Source organism: Protopterus annectens, chromosome 13.part0 (assembly GCF_019279795.1).
Source record: "Protopterus annectens isolate FY-2018-M chromosome 13.part0, PAN1.0, whole genome shotgun sequence".
NCBI classification, from domain to species: Eukaryota; Metazoa; Chordata; order Ceratodontiformes; family Protopteridae; genus Protopterus; species Protopterus annectens.
The window spans coordinates 897,078,419-897,102,996 of NC_056747.1; the positions used below are offsets into that span (position 1 = coordinate 897,078,419).

Here is a 24,578-nt window from a genome sequence, read left to right on the forward strand (position 1 = left end):
CATGGTCCGATGCAGAAGCAGTTTTGTTACGCTTGAAAAATTTCCGAGGCTCGGAGTTTCAGACCGAATCAAAGTTGGTTTGGTTTTTCTTGCCTCAGTATTTAACCGGATGTCAGAAAAGTGAATAACTGTATTTCTTGTGGGAAGCAGATACCTCATAGGGATTACCATACTTTGTGTATACCTTGTTTAGGCCTGAGCACGACGTTGTTGGTTGCCGCTCTTGTGCTAGATTTAACAAACGCACTATTAAGAGAAGGTTAGACTGTGCCAGGTTAGTGTTTGGGAAGCAAATGCCGCCGGATGCTCCGCCCACAAAAAAGCGCAAGGACAAAACAGCAAAGCCTAGGGTTGATGAACCGCAGTTTAGAAGGCTCAGTGGAGCCAGAGGTTTTGCCAGGAGTTTCTTTGGAGTCTCAGGCAGAGACTTTACTGTTACAGGATGTGCCTTCTCAGGAGGTAGGCCAGGCTGAGGGGCTTCTCAGGTAACTGTTCTTCCTCTTCCCAAGGTAGTTAGAGCCTCTCCTTCTGTTTCCAAAACTTCTTTGAGAGGTAGGCCAAGTTTAGCTTCAGTGGGGCTTCTCCTAGCACTTCAGGTTCTGTGCCTAAGAAACATATGCTTAAAATGGCAGAAGATTTAATTACTATGATTAGAGGCTCTATGCCCCTCCTGATAAGAGGCCTAGGGTGGAACCTGAGTTTGAGAGTTTTGAACAGTGTTCAGAGGCTTCTGAGTCTTCTGCGAAGACTTGCAGGAGTATCCTCCTTATTCTGATTCTGATGTGGATGATTCCTCCTGAGGATTTCTCATTTTCAGAGACTCTGCATTCCATGAGGGAGCACTTTAAATGGGAAGGCCAAGATTACTCTGATTCCAGGAAAAGGCTTACCAGCATAGGCCCTTAGCTATACCTCCTGTGTTGAATGTGGTGGAAGATGCCTGAACCCTGATTCTTTGCCTCCTGCCCCTGTTAAACCTGATAGGTACTATAGGGTGCCTGAAGCTCATAAGTATCTGTTTAAGAGTCCTAGGGCAGACCCGAAACTGTTTCTCAGGGGCCTAAAGGTGTTAAGGCCTCTGTTGTTAAAAATCCTGTTCCCACTGATAAAGAGGCAAGGGCTTTGGATAGGTGGGGAAAGAAAGTGTATACTTCTTCCACTTTAGCCATGAGAGCTTGAATTGTCAGTTTCACATGCTAAAATATCAAAATTATCTCCTTTCACAATTGAAATCTAAGGTGGATGCTTTGAGTGTAAAGAGTTGCTGGATTTAGTTCATGTGTCTGAACAAGTGGGTAAGCATTCTTTGATGCTGTGCAGGCCTCCTCGGGTGGCTGCCACTAGTTCTGTTCTTCGCAGGCATGCCTGGTTGAGGGATCAGAATTTAGCAGAGCATGTTAAGACTACCTGTACCAGAAAGGGGCCTAGATTTTTATTCTCGTTCCTTCCTAGTACCAGTTGGGGGACGGCTAAGTTGCAGGAAGTATCTGCGCTGGCGCTGGAAATTCTCATATCTTCTTCCTGCCTTGCCCTTATGGCTTGCTTCTGTGAGTATTCACAAAGGTTCTGGCTCCAGTGATAGCTTACTCAGGCTAAAAGGAATTCAAATCTTTCTGGGTGTGAGACTGAATACAGCAGCCCAGGCCTTTTTAACCCCGACAACAAAAAAAATCTCCAGTTACTCCTTCCAATCCATACTTCTTCAGTCCGGGCTGACTGCAAGGACAGTCCTCCAAAGCCTTCATTCAGATGGTCTTTCCTAGATTCTGGCTTCTCTATGAGCCAGCTGCCATGAGGAAGCTGCAATGGTATCTCAAAATGTGTGGACAGCTGACTTGATTTGGATCATGTCATTCATCATTCAAATAAAACATTCAAAAAAAGGGTTTTTGTAGGCTCCTCAATGTCACCCAAACAAGGAAGGACTCTCTGCCACCCGCCAGAGCGAAGTGCAGATTTAACCTCGGACATTGCTTGAGACATTGGAAATGGAAAAAAGTGGAAAGAAGAGTGTGGCTACAAGACCTACAGCATCTACATCAACATGAAGGAGATGTTAGCAGTCCAGTTTGAGAATGGCGCTCAATCAACTTTTAAGGAGTTACTTTTCCTGTTGATTCTAACAGACAACACAACTGTCATGTGGTACATCAACACACATGGGGGAACACATTCATCATCTATGCAGGGCAGCAATGATTTGATGACTTTATGCAGCAGGCAACAACTAACTGGGAGAACAGCTTCGGTGCTTGCTTCAGAACTCCTTCAGATGTGTGTTAAGTGCAGCAATCAACTCCCCCCATGTGTGGAAGTGCAATTCATGTATCCCAGAAATTGACAGTGTGGGTCATGGATGTACAGATGAAATTGACAGTGTCATGGGAACTCCAGACATAGATCTTGTCGGGCTTCTCCACTAAACCACCAGCTGCCAAAGTTTTTTCTTTCAGTTTTAAAAATTTTCAAAAGTCTTCCTTTTTCTGCCTCTTCTTTCTTCCCTCTCTGCTCCAAGGTTCCACCTCTGCCTCTTCTTCAAGACAAGCCAAGGATGATTTTAATAGCTCCAGATTGGCCTCTGCAACACTGGTACCCCCTACTAAGTGAGTCTGGTAAGGCAGCCCCCATGGCTTTTACCTTGATTTACGGTCACCTGCTCAATGTCAAGCTTCACTCTCTTCATCTAACAGCCTAACAAGTTTTAAATGTGATTATGGAAGCTAGAAGACCTAGTACAAGAAAAGTGTAACGCAGAAAAATCTAGTGTACGAGAGAAAAAAAGAAGAGATTTTTGACCCACCATTGTTTTCGCAATCCTTGTTCAAGCAGTTTTTCTTAGAGGGGGGCAAGATATAGACCCCCCCCAGGAGAGCTCTCCTACTTGGGATCTCAATTGTTGGCTATTACTTCTGCAAGAAGGGTTTTGAGTTGCAGGCCCTTATGGCAGCAGAGTTTTTTTTTTTCCTTGAGTTCTCAGGGCAAGCCTGTGTCTAAGCAAACTATTTCTAAGTGGATTGGTGCATTTTTTTTTTCCCATCACAGCATTTCTAAGGGGGTGGCAACTAGGATAGAATGAAGAACATAGTACAGTTTTGTACCTACCATAAATGTAGATGTTCGAGGATCCACATTGCTGCAGTCCACCACCCTCCCTCCTTTTGTATATATGTTTGATGCAGGGTTTTTGGTGGATATGACGGTCATGCGATGTAGTACCCCGCCCTGACACATCAGTCTAACGCGCTTTGACCGACGCAGCCCATATACTTTGGTATTCACCGCTGGACAGCGGACTACCCCCAATGGTTAGGACTGCAGCAATTATGGTAGGTACAAAACTGTACTTTTTAAAGAGGGGTTACCACCTTCGTATCAGGAACCTAAAAACTAGAAGTGAACAGAATAAGAATGGGGCAAATTCAGGCAGTTCACTTCAGGAACAGGCAGACCAGACCATATAAGGGCTTACAGAGAACATAAAAGCCTGAGACAGCATGGAGAGGATATATGTAGTTATGGGAAGGGCCACTAGGTGAATGTAGAAAATTTTATCAAAAAGTGAGGAAATGTTTTACAAAAACTGAGGGTAAGTCACAGGCTTCAGTACCAAGCGTCAGTGTCCACTTATAATTTGTTACATTAAATGCTGTAGCTTGTTTTAACCACACAGGTTATTACAGAAATGTGCTGTCATGTGTAGGTGCTTTCATTCTGAGTTTTCTTCAAATGCATTTCAGACTGAGCTTTGTACAGTACATCTTCAAAGCCTCTAAACATCACATGCAGTACAACAGATGTGTATTAGGCATTCATTCAAGGACTTTGAAGAGTTTAAAGATGAAGCCTGAGTACCCATGCCTAGTTTGTTGAAAAATAAATTTATAAATCACGTAGTAAGATGCACCCCCCACAGTACAATTAAAAATAAAATTTAATTCAAAAACACCTTAAATGCAAAGAACATAAATATCCAAAAACTGTGATAAGGGCACAACTTTCATGAAATGGTCACTAGTAAATGCATTAGTGAGTGTTTCTTTGTACTTCATAAGCATGAATTTAGGTCTGTTAAACTTATGTGCAATCACTGACTTCAGTTCCTTTGGTTAAACACATGAAACATTTTAAACAATCAAGTCATTTAACCTTTTCATATTCTTAAATGACCTGTTTAGGATGAACCATTAATAGCAGGGAAAATAGAACAAAACATTGTTGCCATTGTTTCACCCATGTGAACGGGGGGCATTTTTACATCTTCTCACACTTCGTGCTCAATTTTCTCAGCCACTGAAAAGTTCACTGACTTCTTGCTTTAACCGGGGATTTATGTGACTGAGCTGTAACACATACCGTGAATTGTGAACTGTATAACTAAACAGAACTGTATCAGTAGATTGTTTTTTGTGGGATATCCTCTGTTTCAGGTGCAGCCCCTCTCCTTTCGCCCTTACTACTCTCGGGCTCACTTCACTCCTCTCCCACCCCCCATATCTTTTCCTTGGGTCTATATTAGAACATCGAAGTGTTAAAACATCGAATGTTCTAATATCGACCCCTATTCAGTGAACGCTTGAAATAGCCGAAGCTGCAGAACACCAAATATTTTCCTAGGGAAAGTATCCGGTGAGCCGTTTCTGCTGCTGTGCTATTTCCTTGACTGTGGTGCAAAGGTGACGGACCGGGTTAAGATAAGTGTGCAAATGGACTGAGATAAGGTGAGTGTGTGATAGGGACCTTAGGGATAGGGAGCGGGTAAGGTGAGTGTGCGATAGTTAGGGACCTTAGGGTTAGGGAGTGGGTAAGGTGAGTGTGTGATAGTTAGGGACCTTAGGGTTAGGGAGCGGGTAAGGTGAGTGTGTGTTAGTTAGGGACCTTAGGGTTAGGGTTGGGTTAAGGTAAGTGGATAGCTACTAGTGTATGTACGGTTTAGTGTAGGGTTCTGTGAAGTGTGTATGTGTGGATTATGTATATTGTTGTGCTTGTGCTGTGTGTGTGCATTCTCGTTCAGCAAATGTTTTTCCCTTGGAAAAAATTTGCTGTTTTGAGCGTTCAAGTATATCACATTTCGAGATTCCAAGGTTGAGCTTATGGTCTTCAATATTTTGGAATTTCGATAATGTGATATAGACCCCATTTCCTTTATACCTAACCACCTGTTTTCCTCCCATCCTCAAACCCCTCCCCTCTCATAGCCCTCTACCTCCACCTATATTTACCCTTCCCTCTTCCACTATGCATAGCTCTTTCCTCTCTACTCTACTCCTACCTCCACTATTCCTCCTATACACTATTACATCATCATCCACACCTTTACCACATCTTCATAAACATCTTGCCTACCCCTCATACACATAATTTCTCCTGTCCACAGCAACATATAGCTATCACTGCCTCTATCCTTACCATCAAACCCAAATCCCCAAAATAAAAATACCTCCGTTCCACTCACTAATATCTAAAAATAAGACAAAGTATATTAAATGCTATCCACTAAATGTTAAACCTCATTACTACCCTGCTATCCTGCTTGTATCAGTTGACATAAACCCAAATCCAGGACCATCTTCTAACTCTGCCTCCCAACAAAACACCTCTCCAAACTCAGGCAACTCATCCACCACAAAAAAACAAATCTCATTCTACTCTGTCAATACCAGAAGCATCCTTAACAAAGTTAGCCAGTTTCATGCTTGGATATCCAGTCATAACCCAGATGTTATTTCCCTAACTGAAACGTGGCTAAAACCCCAAAACCTAGATAAAGACATTCTTCCCCCTGGCTACAACATAATCTACCTTGATCGTCAAAAGGAAAAAGGAGGCAGAGTTGCCATTGTCTATTCCAGTAATCTCACTATCTCTCATCCACGCTATCTAGCCCATCCTTTACCCCGGTTAAGTACTGGCAGCTAACCTTAAGCTCAATGAATACACTACCATTACCGTAGTAGCAATCTACATTGCATCAGGAGATAACATTCCCCTGCTTGAAAATATTCTATCATAACATCCCGAATGAAACCATCCTTTTGCTGGCCAACCCTCAGTAATCCTAACTCTCCACATCATATTAATCTATATGGATTTACACAACTAATCTCTCAACCAACCCATGCAAACAACTCTCACTGTCCTAGCACCTTAATAGATTGGATACTCATCTCATCTCTAATCCTTCCAAATGCCACAATCCTGAGAGTCTTCCTGACTCCCTAAGTGACCACTCACCCATAAAAGTGTTCAGGTCTACTCTCCAACTCTCGAAACCGCACAGAATTATCACCTGCCGTAAACTTTCCTCAACCCAGAAACCTTTAAAACCCTCCTCTCTAGAGTAAACTGGAACTTCCTCACCCAGCTTCCACTTGATGAAGCAGTCCAAGCTTTTAACTCAACTTTTCTTAACATCTTAAACTCACTAGCTCCACTCCGGAAAGTAAGAATAAAAACTAGCATATCCCCTTGGCTATTTAAAACAACTCGGACCCTCATGAAAACCAGAGCTACAGCTTGGAAAACATGGTTACAGTTAAAAGATCCTGCTGACTTGATTAGATATAAAAAACTAAGAAATCAGACAAAAGAAACTCATCAGTAAGGACAAGAAAGATTTCTACTACAACCCACCAATAACTTTAAAATCAGATCCAAAAACATTCTGGAACGCTATTAACCAAATACTACACCCAGGCTACCCTACTTCACCCAACTCATGCCCTAAAAAGTCACCAGAAGAAATAGCCAACACCTTCAATACCTATTTTATAGAATCTATATCCACGCTATTCAACCCCAATCGCAACCTCCCTAACAACACTCCTCCCAGCTGCCCTGAACCTTCTCCAACTTCAAACTCTGTAAACATTTTCTCCCTTAAACCTGTTCCAACCACCTATATCAAAATCCTTCTCTCTGTTAAAACCATGCTCTGTATCTGCTGACAACATCCCCTCTTATTTTCACCAGATAGCATCTCCCTCCCTCTCTTGCTCTGCCTGTATCTATCACAATCAATCGTTCCATCTCAGAATCTAAAGTCCCCTCAATGTGGAAACAATTCTACACCATACCTATTCATAAAGGAGGCACCTCCACTGAAATCTCTAATTTCAGAACCATTGCTATCCTCTCTCCTCTCTAAAGTCTTGGAGAAGTGTATACATAAACAAGTTATGCAATATCTCATGCAAGAAATCCTAGTAATGCCCACACAGCATGGTTTCCAACCTAAACATAGTGCCACCACAGGTCTACTATCCTTCCTTAATACTATCTCGTTAGCCAGAGATGATCATAAACTTATCTCTTGTGTATTCCTTGATCTCCCAAAGGCTTGTGACACAGTTTCTCAATCTCTGTTACTGAACAAACTGTTTGACCTCAACTTCTCCCCAGATACACTTGCATGGCTCTCCAGCTATCTCACTGACATACTGCAATCAGTAAGATGGCACTCTGCACTATCTACTCCCCTTCCAGTAAGAATGGGTGTCCCCCAAGAATCCATTCTAGGGACATTACTCTCTAATATCTTCACTAACATAATATATTCTTCCTGCCCACAGTCTTCTATAGTCCCATATGCAGATGATTCTACAGTCATTACCATAGCCATCTCCCCCTCTGAACTCTTGTCAGCTACCCAGTCATTCTTTAACTCAGTTGAGTCATGGCTTTCTAATAATCAGCTCATCCTTAATCCTAAAAAAACAAAGCTGCTACTCTTCCTCCCTAAAACAGTCCAGCACATCAAATCCTCCTTCACCATAATGTCCCTAAACAATGCCCCTATCAAAGTTGAATCTTGCACAAATCTACTCGGTATTATCATCGACGATCAGCTAAAATTCGACCTTCACATAAATAATTGTATCAGAAAAACCCATCAGAAATTAGGATTACTATAAAGGAATAAAAAATGTCTCACCACAGAAGCTAGGATCTCTCTCATTCATGCTTACCTTCTTCCCTGTTTAACATATTGTGCCTAAATATTCACAAATCTTAACTCCTTTCTACTTACCAAACTAGAGTTAACCTGTCACAAAATAGCTAGATTCACAGCTCAACAACCCTATAACTCCCACTACTGCCTCTCCTTAAAATGATTAAACTGGCTTGAATTACCTCACCTGCTTCTCTTCTCTCAACTCCATACACTTCATTCTACATTTGTCTGGCTTCTGTCCAATGCTAAGCTCCCTCATATCGCACTACTCTCCCACAAGACATCTCCTGAGCACAAACCTGGATCTATTACACATCTACAAACCCAAGTCTAAAACTGGGTGCAACATATATAGCTACTACCCCTCCATAGCCTGGAACAAACTCCCATTCAAAATCTGAATGTTCACACATCCTAAACAATTCAAATTGGCCATGAAAGAGTACTTTATAAGGCACTGGACCTGCCACTGTTCTCACCCTCCCTGAACACATCCATCTAACCTAGATATGTCCCGTTTCTCTCCTCCATACTGTTTACCCTATAAACTCATTATAGATACTGGCACTAGTTCATGTATTATAAAACTTCTGGCCTAATTAGCAAACTTCCTATGCCTTTCCTGTAATTTCCTATACATGTATACCTCTTAGTTATAAACTTGTATGCTTGTTTGCATTGGTTGTTTCTCTTTTGACTCTGACTATTAAGCATTATGTATTACTGTAAGTGTTTCTTAAAGCACCTTTAAATTGTGACATTGTGTTTGTACTACGAGGAGCTTTTCTCCCTGGGCCTCTGTGAAAATGGGCTTTAGCCCAATCAAACACTCACGGTCAACAAATGTAAAATAAATAAATAAAATGAAAGCAGGTGCAGAATAAATCACTTGAAAACTTACTTACCCTGGCTTTCCTTATCATTAACTGCAACATTTTGTTAAACTGTTATCCTTGTTAGAGTTGCTTTAATAAGTAAATAGTTTCAACATTCTTAGTCAAAAATATAATTTCATAGATTATAAGAAAAGCAGATTTTATGCAGGGAAAAAGATGAAAATTTTAGAAAGTGTGAAAATTGTGAGTATAAATTTCCACTGTCCATGGATATGGGCAGTGTCATTAGGATGGAGCATAGTTGGACAGACTAACAATTTTTTAGTAGGAGCACATGAGGCTACTGTGTAATGGAACAATCTGAAGGGAGATACAGAGACATTGTTTTTTTTTTTTATATATATTTTACTTTGAAGCAGTTTAACTGGCATCCAGCCAAACAGACTGAGATGAATATGAAAAAGTAGAGATCACCTTGTCCAGCTTTGTTCACTGTAGCAAGTGGCTTGTACATGCACTGAATGCCGATTGATGCACACAAAAGTAAATGCAGTGCATAAACAAATGCACCACTTAAAAATTAACCTGGATTAACCTTTAGTCATTTCATAGGCATTGAAGATTGTAGTATAATTTCTGTACAAGTTCATTAAACTGATACACTCCATATCAGCACTAATCCTTCATAGATTCACAATCAGTAGCAGCCGCAAAAAAAGCATTTGTCAGCAGTGAGTGTGGCACTTGACTGCAGTAATATATAAAGAGGAAGGTGACAGAGTAAATTATTAGTGATGTATTACAAACAAGATGTTCTCTAAAAGATTGAGTGGTGTTACTAGTTTCTGCACCTGGAGTAGAGTGTATCACATCTTGCTCTTTTGTTCCTTGTCTAGATCCATTTGTAGAAGTGATGGTGTATCTATGGATCCATTCCAGAGACAAAAAAAAAATACACCCTAAAAAAAGAGGGAATAGGAAGCAAGTATATCAAATGTAAACCAAATAAGTATCACTAAATTTTGAACAGTTGCAATATTGGTTGATTCACTGGTTTGGTTCCTATATGGGACACTTTCTGTGGATTTTGTATGTCCTGCTAGTGACTATGTAGGTTTTCTCTTGGAGGTTTGGTTTGTTTCCACATCCCAAACGTATGTTGATTGGTTAATTGGAGATCCCCTAAAATGCCAGTAGTTCTGTATGTAGTATATAAGTTTGGGTGTGTATGGACCTCAAGCACATATACCAGTTAATAGATGGACACTGTTGTTGCAGTAATGGTTTGCTAATACTGCTTTCAAATCATTTCGTCTTGAAGTTTATTTTTGTATGTCTGACTTCAAAAATATTTTCTAGTAAACTGACAGAATCTCTGAGCACTGTAGTTTGCAAATGCTCATGTTTTGTGCAAAACCTATGTAGTCAGTCAGTCGCATGATGACTGTGTAAGTGGATTGGTTGTGTAGTCATTTTTCTGTATAACCCAAGCAGCAAGGGAAAGGACAAAGACAAAGGCAATATACACAGAGAACAGAACAGGGATCTCAAACTCAAATGAGCATGAGGGCTGCAAATAACAAGGATTTTTTGGTGGGCTGCAAGTTCAATTTAATTGTTAATTAGAAAAAACTAAGTTATGAAACTTTTTGTTTGAAGCAACAAACCAAAACTATTCTATTGTATTAGTTTCAAATGTGCTAGCAATTTCAAATAAGCTCTATGACAAAGTATTTTTTTTCATTAAACATTGTTGACTTTATTCATTTTTGACTGCTTAGCTGACATTTTGCGGAGATCAGGATGTCAATATTAGGCTTTATGTAGCTTGAAGCAGCCACTCAAGGTAGCTGTCAAGTATTTGTCAGTCAGCCTTGAACAGAAAACTGATTTGTTGAGCTTCATAGAGGGAAAGAACTGTTCCTAAACGTATGTACTGCCAAACATCACAAGGATTCGAGCAGCCATAGAGAAAAGCTATGGAAACTTGTCTCGACTCATGTACTTAGATCCAACATCTGGTACAAAAGTAAAACCTTTTGATAAAAGTTCAACCAGTTCACTTCCAAAGACATCATATCTTATCTGGACACCGAAATTAGGAAGGACAGGAACCATTGTAGATATTTAGCAAAAATTTACAAGAAGGCAACATATTCAACCGCATTCCTACACTTTTCAAGCTGCCACCCATTTCACCAAAAACGAACTGTGGTGAAAGGTCAACTGGTTAGGGCTGTTAGAATGGTGTCCACAGATGAGGACTTCATCCAGGAATGTGAAATTTTGGGTAACATGTTCCACAAACGGATATATCCCGACTCCCTAATTCAAGAATTAACAAACTAAGTTCAAAATAAAAGGGAGAATGGAGTTTACAGACCAATTTTAGCACAGGCGGACATTACTTTAGTAGATACGGGCACATACAACGGGATAAGTGATCTAGGTACTGTAAAGGAAAATACCTTCAAGTATCACATACAATTTTATCACAACATTTAACATTAATGCTACAGATTTAAGGAATATAATATGCAAAAACTGGAGTTTATTAAGAGAACAAGAACCCCTACAGAATGAATTTAACAAATCACCTCGTGATTTTTAAGAAGGGGAGGAATTTAAAAAGCATACTAGGATCACATAGTAGCTCTGTAGCTAGAAACCCAGGGATGTTCCCCTGTGGCATGTGTAACTATTGTAAACACATAGCCACTGGACAAAAGTACACTATTGGGGTAAAGAATACCATTTAAGGAAAAAACATATTTGTAACGCTAAGATGATTGTATATGTTGCTCAATGTCAATTATGTCCATCCTTCTATGTAGGTAAAACGGACCGTAAATGTAAAGAGACAATATACGAATACTTGTATACGGAAGGCAAAACTTGAGACTGCTTTAGCAAAACACGTGCAGGAACACCCTGGACACAGCTTTAAATTTAGAGCCACAGACCAAATAAATATTGATGAGCGGGGGGGACCTAGTTCCCTTACGCTAGAATGCTTGGAATTACTTTGGCAGTTAAAACTTATTGCCAGTGAATGGCCAGGACTTATGAAATTAGTTCTATCTTGTGCATCTTAAAACTGCAAAGTTTAGCAAGGTAGTACCTATTACTAAAATGTTTGAGATTAGTGACGAATGTGGCTTATTGTATTGTTTTTAAACTACATATACATATGGAAAGATGTATTTTCTAAGTTTGGCGACAAGTTTTAGTTAAATAAGTAAGTAGAAATGAAAAAAGTTTTACATGGTTGTTTTAATATGTACTGGACTTTAAGGAGTTAATGTTGACCAAACTAGGGGTAAGATGTTATTGGAGTGTTTTGAACACGACATAGTTCAAAGACTTAAATGGAATGTTTTTGAGTGTTATCTGAGGAAGTTCTACTATTTAGTTGAATGAAAAGCACTTAATAAACACTGTTTTATTAGACTTTGCTTGGTTGGCCTCCTTCGACACCTTTTTATGTTTATTCTGTTGGTCTATTGTTTTCCTTTTTTTCCAATATTGCAGCTTTAACCAACACACCTAATTCAACGGAGGTGCAATTGGAGGTTGATCATAATAATAAAAAAAAAAAAATCACCTGATTGTAACCTCCAGTTGCATCTCTGATGTATTTGGCACGTTTGGTGACAGGATTCTTTGTGAAGAAAAGAATGCACTTAAGTTAAAACGAAAAATATACCATTTCGGTGGTACATTTTCCATTTTCAATAGAATATAGTGCAGTAAAAAAAATAAAATAAAATAACAACCAGATACTGAAAGCATGTAATCTCAGGCCGCCTGTTTGAGACCCCTGGTTTACACTGTGCTGCAGTTACTTAAAATAGTATCTCTTTAATGTGTACTACTTGTTTGCGTTATTATTTTGAACTGTTAAACAGCATCAGTACTATTTCATAAATTTCTACATGCATTGGTTACAGTCGCTCTCTTTGTGCTGGGTTGTAGGTGAAGATTTTCCATTTTACCTGCCCAACCATCAGTTAATGAATACACAATAAGCAAATAAGTTAAATATACACATACATTGGAATAACCTTTCATGTTGGACATTTATGGTTTAATTCACTTAAAACCTCTGTAAGATAATGACGGTACAATTAGATACTTTCAAAGTATTTATAATCTAATAATTTAATCAACTATATCAAGAAAGCTGTCACTAATATTGCTGATTCAATCTACCTCAGTAAATTTTATTAATATATGCTTAATGTTTGTTCCAGTTTCCGTATTGACCTGAAGAAGAACTCTAACATTGCATTTCATCTGGCTGTAAGATTTGGAGAGAATGCTTTAGTTCGAAATAGTTTTCTGAATAATGTTTGGGGATCAGAGGAACGGAGTCTACCTAATGGCAGAATGCCCATATCCCGAGGGCAGAGTTTTACGGTATGTATGGATGTATACTACAGAAGCTAGCTGTAAGTTAACATGTCTAACAGTGTTGTTCTAAGAAGTTTCTGTTTTGATTCACAGGTATGTTAGTAATTGTTAAGGGAAGCCTTTTTCTATGCACGTATGTAAGTTTAGGAATAGATATTAGTGTACAGGTAAAGTACTTATGGTCATATTTCATCTCATTTTGTAATTTCAAGATGGATTTTTTAAGCATGTAAGTTATGTACAGTATTCAAGCTTGAATGAGACTAGCAAAATATACATGTGGGCAAGGCTAGCCCAGCTCTTAACATACTACTAAGTCATGGCACCTTTAACTTGACTACAAAAATAATTATGTAAATTTTAAATCCTCTTATAGTTTATTTATTACATTTTGTAACTGGGGTGGAGCACTGATCCAAATGCACCTATTTAAGTCTCATCCAGGAAAAATATAAATGATATTTGACAAGAAAGTTAGCAAGTAGTATGTTGAATACAAACAAAATGTTGTGTGGAAATAAAACAAAGTCACAGAAGGAGAAGTCCATGAACCACCACAATTTATTAATAAAATACTTTTTTATTTTATTTAGTTTAGTTTGCTATTAATAAATTGTGGTGGTTCGTGGACTTCTCTCCTTCTGTGTTTTTGGTTTAGTAGCTAGTTTGTCTTGTTTGGTCTCCTTATGTGTGAAAATAACAATGAATTAATAACAGTAATAACACTAGATTACACAGTACAGAGGAGATTAGGAAGGGATGATTTAGAGGAAGGAAGAAGAGAATGAAATAATGAAGGAACAGGCACAAAGTGTGAAAGGCCTCCTTTTTGGAGAGTTGGAGTCTGGAAAGAGGCTGAAAGGCTGACCCAAATTGCACTACAAGGACATATGCAAGCGTGAGTTCAGTGTTCTCTCTATCAGTGCGAACACCTGGTATTTGCTTGATCAGACAAGTATGCTTGGAAATGAGAAGTGAAGGAAGCTTTTGCTATGTATGAACCCATTTTGGCAAGGAGAGCAGAGAATAAGAGAGTTCTCAGGAAGATCTGTGCCTATGATACCAGACCAACATCTGCCTGCTGCTGTTCAGAATGCAGAAAGGACTGCCTCTCTGGATTGGATTGCACAACCACAGAAGATTCTTCTTGAATCAGTCCAACAGGGTCACAAACCCATGATCCTTTGTGATCGATTAAACACAAGTGAAAAAGTAGCAAAAGTAAGGTAAGGACACACATAAATTAACTATATGTAAGTGGCGTCTCCACGCTGGGCCAGTAATCAAGGAGCCTGAATCCTCACCACTGACACTGGAGAGGTGCTTGTACTTGCAAGGCAAATAGAAATACTCAGTATTTCCAGATGCAGACCTCTCTGCATCAAGCACAATTTCCATTAAGAGCACAAAAGAGCCTAAGGTGTGGGTGTCTGTATCTGTCTCACCCCAGGTCCCCGATAAGGCTCCCCACTGGCACTGTGAAACCAGTTCCTCAAGTACCTGACACACATACTCTTTTAATTTTCTCACACACACACACACACACACACACACACACACACACACACACACACACACACACACACACACACCCTTGGGAAAGCTTGGGACAAATTACCTGCTCTACCAACTTTGCCCAGACTATATGGTAGATTTACTGCCAACAGTCAGTTACTGTAAGGCTCTTAAAAGAGTATCCAGTTATGCTGAGTGAAGTTAATATTAATATAAATGGTAATGTTGACCAAACAGCAAGGCTTTCAGGAGTGGCCAGAGTTATCACCAAATAAATATGTGCAAATACTCTCAAAGCTTAAATATTTTCTAAAAAGGACCAGTCACAATTAAAAGTTTAAGTCTATTTAATACTAAAAAGAAAATGCTAAATATATGTTTGCAGTCAGCCACAGAGTTCAAATCACAGGAAATATTGAAAATAACATCAATAGACAGACTCATACAAATAAAGAAAAACAATCTCTAAACTAAGCTTCACTGTTCCTGACTGAATCTAGGAGAATTACTGGTCCCTAATAACTTACTTGATAGAGTAAGGCACAGTATAATAGATGAGAAATCTTTCTAGTTAGGTTCCCCAAAACAGAATACTCAGAGATTACTCCCTGTAAAATATAATATCCAAGATGACTTGCAGAATGACCTGATCTGGTCACCTGACTCTTGGTTCTCACAGTATCCCCCTTTGAAGCTGAGACAGGAATTTAGCATAGGAGACAACTTTACACATCTAAATGTTTATGGCAGTGTCTGGGGCTTCCCTCTTTTTACTGAGCTAATGAACAAAGGCTTCTTCCAGGCCCATTGCCTCTGGTCCTATTCAGCACCATGGCATGCCAGTTTAATGGTTTACCAGCTCATTTACATTTCTTTTATTTTTCGTAAAGTAAACTAGCTGGTTAAGCTCTGCTTTCCCAATATCCTCTGTTAAAACATGTACATTTAATTCCGTTATATTATACATTTACATTTCTTTTCATTCCATCAGGGTGCACTGTTGATACATTTTAACACAAACAACCCTCACATTTTCAGCACATGCATCTGTGCAAATCAGTTTGATAGACAAATGATATATAATTGTTTACAAAATTCCAGCTAGCTGTGCTGACATAAGTCATACATCCACTGCCCTACTTCTTCCTGCATGGCTGGCAGTACCTCCTATCATGTAATATATACAGTGTGGAAAAGATGACACATAGTGCTGGGAAATACTGTGAGGAAGACAGAGGTGCCTGACTGGTGAGAGAAATACTGTGAGGAAGACAGAAGTGCCTGACTGGTGAAAGAGAGAGTGGGGGATTAGACGATGTGTCCATAGGGAAAGCATGTGGAGACTGATTTGGATTTGATGAGGTCTTTAACTCCCAGAGTTTGGGGCCTAGTGGTTAGTTGAATGACGTCTGGTTCTGGTACATTGCAGAAGTGGATCAGAGTGGTTAAGATTTCTTAGATTGAAAATGGAGGGTCATCTGAAGAGGTCAGAGGCAAGGAAGAACAGGAGTGTTCTTTGATGAGCTTATAGCGTTGGTATCCAGGAAGCAGGTTGATATATTGTTGAACAGATAGCCATTTGACTTTGTGACACTCCACCACTGGCCTAGGAATCAAGGAGCCTCAATCCTCACTACTAGCACCAGTGGGGGGCATACACTGAGAGGATGACAGGTACACACACAGTAACATGCAATTTCCCTTAAGAGCACACAGAGACCACAGTCAGTCCGGGGCTGGTTTCTCCCTCCCTCCAGATCCCCAGTAAGACCCACTACTGGCCCAGCTATAGGGCTGAGATCTCAGCTGAGTGGCCAAGCCAAGACCTCCCAGCACCCTCTGTGTACAACCAGTGCTTCATGTTCCTGCCCAAGTAGCTGACACACACACACACACACACACACACACACACACACACACACACACACACACACACACACACACACACACACACACACACACACACACACACGCGCACACACACATGCACTTTGAGGTTTGATTCATACACACACACACACACACACCTGGGAAAGGCTGGTACAGGTTTACTAACTATGCCTCCCCTCTGCCCAGATTATAAGGTAGTTGTTACTGCCACCAGCCATGTCCTTATCAGCTACTTTAAGGCCCTTAACAAAGGGTGTCCAGTCTTACTGTGTAATGTGACTTATCAGTACAAATGGTAGTTTGACCAAGAGCAAGGCTATTAAGAGGTGGCCCACAGTATCACCAAGTAAATATGCAAGTACTCTCAAAACTTAAATATGTCTTACAAATATCAGCCACAATGAAAGGTTTAAATATATTTAATAATAAATAATAAAAGAACAAGAAAATACTCAATATATAATCACAGTAACAACAGAGTTCAAAATCACAGGAAATATTTAAAACAGCATTGCAAGACAGTCTCAAATAAATAAAGAAAAATATCTGAACTATGCTTCACTATCTTCCTGACTGAATCTAAGAGAATTATACTGATCTCTAGACTGACGTACTCTTAGCAAGGCAGATGTGTGGCAAATGGATCTCGTCAGGTCAAAGACAAAATACAGAATACTTAGTCTCTCTTAGAGAGTTTTTAAATTAATATCCCAAATATTACTTCTGGGATAGCTTGCAGGATGACATCACTTCTTGTCATCTGACACTATCCCAGGTGAAAACAACCATTGATGCAGCTGGCAGCATTTAGCATTTACATGTGAAAATACATAACACAAGGGCTTTTGCTCAAATCTTGGTATTTGCTAGAAGTCATAAAACACTTGCAAGACAATGCTGAGAACCTCTAGATGTTCTTCGTGTTGTACTGTTGCAGTCATCACACTTGGGTTATCCTGCCAGGGGTAGCTCTCAGTCAGCCCGAATACCAGAGGCTTAGTATTTCTGTCGGTTGCTGTCGCTCCAGGACTGACGTCAGTTTATCATTGGTATAAAAACAGGCAGCCGACTCCATTGCATCAGTCTTTCTTGCCGATGAGCTTGAAGCAGAAGCAGTTCGCACGAGTGACGGTCAGCCGCTACCTGAGTTTTCGTTTCCAAAATTAAAGTTGAAGTCTTCTAAAGCTAAGTACTCCGTTGGGAATACTTTTTTCTTGCTCTAACCGATGTCAGAAAAAGTTAGCAATTGTCTCGCCTGTGGAAAGCAAATATCACACCGAGATTTCTATTCTTACTACGTCACCTGTTTAGGCCCAGACCACGACGTCCCTCGCTGCCGGTTTTGTGCTTTGTTCAACTCCAGAACTATTTGTCGTTGGCCTTTATTTACCTAAATACTTTTGCTCTCGATCTCAGTATTCTGAAATGCCTTTAATAAGCCATCTGACTACCAATCTTCCCAAAAAAGTAAGGATAAAGACAGAGACATACTGTACAGGTCCAAAACTGTTGACGATGCTTTCGTTAAGCTAGTCACCAGTTCGCCGGTACTCAGTGAGGCACTTTTGCAGCCCCTGATGTCTGCATCAGTGGATTTGCAGGCCACTGCCAAGACCCGTTCAGAGTCTGGTATGCTGCTAGACTTTTCTTTGACTTAGGAACCTGCAGATGTCTCTACCTTGGATGGGTCTGGAGCCACTGTGCAGGCACCGGCTTCTGAGGACGTTCTTCGCACTACTGCTATTGGGCACAAACCGACGACCTCTTTCGCATCTTCAGTTCTTTCTAAAACTACCGAGTTTCTAAGGCCCAGAGTACGAGCTACGTCTAAATAACTGTCGACACAAACTCACGCGCTTGCTTCCTTGCCACAATCACAGATGCTTAAAATGGCAGAAGGCCTGATCATGCTGATTAGGGGAAGCCAGCCTTCCCCTGCTAAAAGAAAAAGAGACTTGTCCCCAGCAGCTTTATCTGACCAAGAGTCCGACGACTATGAGGTTTCTGATTATGAAGACTTGCCCTTATCTGCTTATGAGGATTCAGATGCAAAGGAATCCATTCCCTCTGCCTCTCCCCCAGAGGATTTTTCTTTTTGTGAAACCCTATATACTTTGAGAGAGCATTTCCACTGGGAATGCCAGGATTATCCTCAGTCCAAAAAGAGACTCAGAGAATTTTTAGATTTACCACAGCACAGACCCTTAGCTATCCCTCCTGTTCTGGATGTTGTGGATTATGTCTTTATGGAATCCAGTCTAACTCCTGATACTTTACCTCCTGCTCCCAGGAAACTGGACAGGTATTACAGAGTCCCTGACTCACACAAATTTCTTTTCAAGAATCCTACTGCTGACCCAGAGGTCATCTCCCAAGGGCCTAAAGGAATAAAAGCAACCACAGCTAAGAATCCCACCCCCTCGGACAGGGATTCTCGAGCCTTAGATGGGGTAAAAAAGTATATACCTCTGCAACTCTTGCGATTAGAGCATTAAATTGTTGGTTCCACATGCTGAAATACTAGTGACTGTGCAGAAAATAAAGATTTACAGGAACTTATGCATTCTGCAAGCCAAATCAGTAAGCATACCATGCAATGTGGGTTTGACGCCCTAGAAGCATCTTGCAGGGCAGCAGTCACAGGTTCTGTACTTAGAAAGCATGCTTGGCTTAAGGAACAGGCCTTGCCAGATCATGTCAAATCAAAATTATTGGACGCACCACTGAACAAAGACAATCTGTTTGGCACCAAAGCAGAAGAGGTTTTAAAAAAGATGGAAGAAAAAGCTAAGTCTATGCAGACAGTTAAAGACTTTTTGCAAGTTCAGCCTCCAAGATTCAGTAGGCATTTCCCCTCAAAACATTGGTCCTTTCCAGCCCTCTCAAGGCCACCTCAGACTAGACCTCAGGGAAACAGACCCCCCCCCAGACAGCAGTCTCAGAGTATGCAGAGATCTAAGCAATGGAGTTCCTCCACTTCTAAACCAGGGAGTACGAAGCCACCTCCTTATGGAAAGAATTCACAATGACTTCTCGACTCCTTCTCTCACCTCTGCCCATCTGCTTGTGCCCCTAGGAGGAAAACTTGCCTTCCATGCAAAAAACTGGGCCAACATCACCAACGATCGATGGGTCCTCAATGTAGTGTCCCAGGGGTACAAATTTTATTTCCACACGTTGCCAACCCCAAAGGGATTCCTAGATCTTGCTCCAAACCAGTGGGCAGAGACACAAAACCAAGTTCATTCCCTGCTCTCCATGAGGGCAGTTCAGCCTGTTCCTGCAGATCAGATAGGCCAAGGTTTCTATTCCAGACTTTTTCTGGTACCCAGAAAAGAGGGCACCTGGCGCCCAATCTTAGATCTATCTGTTCTAAACACCTTCCTGATGGTACCAAAATTCAAAATGCTCACTCTGCAGCAGCTTCTCCCTATGCTGTCCAAGGATGCCTGGTTAGCCACCCTAGACCTCAAAGAGGCCTATCTGCATATCCCAATCAGAGATTCTTGCAGAAAATATCTACATTTCAGGGCAGGATCTATGCATTATCAGTTCTCTGCATTTCCCTCTGGCTTATCCACTGCTCCCAGAGTTTTTACAAAATGCCTGGTTCCAGCCATTGCTTTTTTGCAGACAAAGAAATATTCAAATTTACCCTTACTTGGACAACTGCCTGATTCAAGCAGACAGTCAGGAAAAGCTGTTACAGCACCTGACATTTGTAAATGACCTACTAACCTCACTGGTGTACACTATCAATGAAAAAAATCCAAACTAGTACCCAGTCAAAAAATTGTATTCCTGGGAGCAAGCCTGGACACAGCATCCCAGATGGCATTTCTAACTCTAGAAAAACAAGCCTATCTGACAGGCTACTTCTCTCAACTGGCCACCAGAACCCAGTTATCTGCAAGGAAAATCCTTCAAGCTCTAGAGTTCATGTCTTCCTGCATTCTACTAATTCCATATGCTAGACTGCATATGAGGAAACTTCAGTGGTACTTAAAAAGCCTTTGGTGTAAACATTCTCAGGAACTAGAAACTATTATACCTATGATACCTTGTCTAAGAAAAGATTTTCTTTGGTAGGCAGCAGCATGCAACCGCAACAAGGGACTTCCCTTTTAACACCCCCATGCCGCCCAAATCCTAACCACAGACGCATTAGACTATGCCTGGGGTGCTTACCTGGAAGGCAGGTGCATTCAGGGCCAGTGGAGCCCAAACCAAATTCATCTACACATCAACCAAAAAGAGATGCTAGCTGTTCAGCATGCTCTGACAGCTTTCAGATCCCTGCTCTCTCCGGGGCCTCTACTAATCAAAACCGACAACACCATAGTAATGTGGTACATCAACAAGCAGGGGGGAACCCACTCTTCCCCACTCTGCAGGTTAGCCATGACCCTTTGGAACATGGCCTCTGCCATGCATATTCACCTGCAATCAATTCCTGCCAGGCAATCAAAACTGTCTGGCAGACAACCTAAGCAGAAATCTCCTAGACCCACACAAGTGGCAATTGAACCACAACACCTTCAGCCTTGTGACCCAAAAATGGGGTACCCCGAAGGTGGACCTATTTGCCCCCCCCCCCCCCCCCACAACCACCAACTCAGCAAATTCTTCACCAGGGAATCTCACAGCAAGGCCTGGAAAGTGGATGCCCTATCTTTCCAGTGGGCAAATCTCTCAATCTATGCATTTCCCCCTCTACCTCTTCTTACCAGAGTATTACTCAAAATAAGGGAGGAGAGACCAAGGGCAATCCTGATTGCCCCATACTGGCCATGACAACACTTGTACCCTCTACTGCGCAGTCTGACCCCATTGCCCTCATGGCACCTCTCCCAGATTCCAACTCTCCTGACTCAGCAGGAGGGAGAGTTCATGCATCCACAGTTGCAGACCCTGAACCTAGCAGCCTGGCTTATTCCTTGACTTCTCCTCCAGTGGCCAACCTAAGCAAACAGGTCCTGGATGTCATACGTGAAGCCAAATGACCCAGTGCTAGAAAATCCTACGCTGACAAGTAAAAAAGGTATTATTCCTGGATCCAGACTAAAGGATCTGACCCAGCACAGCCCTCCTTACCTCTCATCCTGGATTACATAGCAGAACTACTCTACAGGGGCCTATCCTTCTCTTCCATTAAAATCCATGCCTCTGCCATCTCTGCACTTTACAGCACTGAGCCACCCTATTTTCATATCCTCTCATCAAACAGTTCCTGAGAAGGGCTAACAACTTAAGGCCACCAAGAAGAGCCCCTACCCCTGCTTGGGACCTTAACTTTGTGTTGGAAAATCTTACCCCCCCCCCTTTGAGCCTGCAGCTTCAGCAGAGTTAAAATTACTCTCTTGGAAAACAGCCTTACTCCTGGCCATTACTTCAGCTAGAAGAGTGTCTGAGCTACAAGCACTTATGGCTGTTTAACCTTTCATCATTTTTCATGCTGACAGGGTCTCCCTCAGGACTAACCCAATTTTCATGCCTAAAGTGGTGTCCAGTGTGGCTCTCAACCAATCCATTCATTTGCCCACCTTTTTCCCTAAACCTCAAAATAAGGGGGGAAGGATCCTGCACTCTTTAGATGTGTACAGACAGCTCAGATTCTACCTGGATAGGACTAAGCCCGTTAGGAAATCTGACCAGTTATTAGTCAGTTTTGCACCAGGGGGAAGAGGGCAAAGCCATTTCAAAACAAACCATCTCCAAATGGATAGCACACTGCATCCATTTCTGTTACAAACACCATGGAAAGGCACCCCCACAGGGAGGTGAGAATGCATTCTACTAGGGCAACTTCAGCCTCTACAGCCTTTCTCAGAGGGGTCCCTACCAGGGACATCCTGGAAGTTGCAACATGGAGTTCTGTTCATACTTTCACCAAGCATTACCACCTGCCTATTTTTTTCAAAATTTAAGCCAGGCTTTGCAACCGCAGTCCTGCAGGGCATATTAGCCAGCCCCAACTCCTCTTGACTGCCTCCACCCGTTCCTCAGCTTTGGGAATCAACCCAAGTGTGATGACTGCAACAGTGAAACAGGAAGAACATAGTCCAGTTGTGTACACTTACCTTAAATGTAGATGTTGGAGTGTATTCACTGTTGCATTCCTGGTTTCCCACCGTCCAGCCCCCTTGTCTCTCTCTCTCTCTCTCTCTTCCTCACCCTTTCAGGGCTGTTGGTGTTTACATTCTACTGGCGGTGTTATCCCACCATAACGTAGCTCCCTATTGGGGGCTGCTGACATTTGGGGCAAGAAAAACTGATGTAATGGCGTCGGCTACCTGTTTTTATACCACTGATGACCTGATGTCAGTCCTGGAGCGACAGCAACTGACACAGAAATACTAAACCTCTGGTATTCAGGCCAACTGAGGGCTACCCCTGGCAGGATAACCCAAGTGTGATGACTGTAACAGTGAATACACTCGAACATCTACATTTATGGTAAGTGTACACAACTGTACTTTCTAGACATTGTGTCTGTTACTGCACTGAAACTGAAAGATAACATCCTTTTGTTAAGTGGTCATAAAGTAATTTAAAATTTCAACTATTTTTTCTGAAATTAACCAGTTTCCATTGTGAAAATATATACATCTAAACAGGTGCAGTAGTGTATGTACATTTCTTTTCTGTTCCAGTAGGGTACACTGTGGATATATGTTTAAAACTCAGTACTTTACAACCCTTTTCAACACACACTTCTGTACCAGCAGTTTGATATGCACATAACATACAGTTCTAATACATTTGTAACACAAGCATATGAATCATGTTGATATTCACAAATGACATATAATTATTCACAAAATATCTCCTTTCGTGGCAGGCTTTATTAAGCGTGATACAATAAAGCTCATTTCTAGGGAAGAGGGTAATGAAAAGGCAATCAGAGTTGCTTATAGTTTGTAAGTTATTCTGTCTTTTTCCAGAATGTATTACTTTATATTTTTATGAAATAAAATTAATACTATTTCTGATAAAGTCTAAAACAATATCCTTAATAATTCTGAAATTCAGATAATGTATAGAGGTAATTTGCTGTTGCTGCTCAACATGATAATCTGTACAAATTATTTTAATATATAGTACTTGCGTAATATATTTATTATTTAGTAAGCCATATAACAGCCAAACTAAAAAGCAGCAACTGACACATACTTTAAATCAGAGGTCGAAGGTAGTGGATTAACAGAGACATCATTAAACACAGCTTTATCGTATCCACACAGAAGAAAAAAGCACCACCATCAAAATCAGTTTTTTTGAACAACACAATGAAATAAAAGCACACATAACAACTGGAAATAAAGTTCACACCATTCACATTGATCCCTAATCCTAACAGCAATCCTGATCCTAAACCTTAAATTAAACATGGACTAGATTCATTTTGTAACACTAAAGTCATTGTCTTATAGAAAGCAGTTCTGCAGGCTGTATTTTTATTTACCAGTTTTCCATAACATATAACCAAGATGAATTTTAACAAATGGTTTTGATGATTGCATTCAGTGTACCCATTTATTAGCTGTTTTATTAATGTAAGCCACAAATTACTTTGACATCATAGTTTTTATGTAGTGCATGGAGCACTGCAGTCATGCCCTGAAGTCAGGTAAAAGACATGCTTATTAGGTACCTTTCTTTTTTTTTTCAAAACAGGTTTATTGTTTTAACATATAAGAGAAATATCATAACAATTTTATACAAGTAATTAAAAATAGGTATTATTATAATATTCAACAAAACAACTAAAGTATTTACAAAGGCATCCACTACAATCAGATCAATTAATTAAACTAAAATACCATGCTATTGAAATTAAAATTTTTTTAACAAATTTTGTAAATTATCCCATACAATAAAATAAGATGTTTTTCTATTTGTTCTAGTCCTAATTGTGTTTATTTCCATATGGCACACTATATTCATAACATTTTTAAATTCATTGAACGAAG

At 40.6% G+C, this 24,578-nt stretch overlaps 1 protein-coding gene across 1 annotated transcript in view; it reads left to right on the forward strand.

Annotated features, from left to right (window-relative positions):
- Nucleotides 1-24,578, forward strand: part of LOC122787755 (galectin-9B-like) — a 562,044-nt gene that overhangs the window by 465,038 nt on the left and 72,428 nt on the right. The window contains exon 10 of the mRNA XM_044054650.1: nt 13,041-13,206. Coding sequence (XP_043910585.1) covers nt 13,041-13,206 — 166 coding nt within the window. The remainder of the gene's footprint in view (nt 1-13,040; nt 13,207-24,578) is intronic.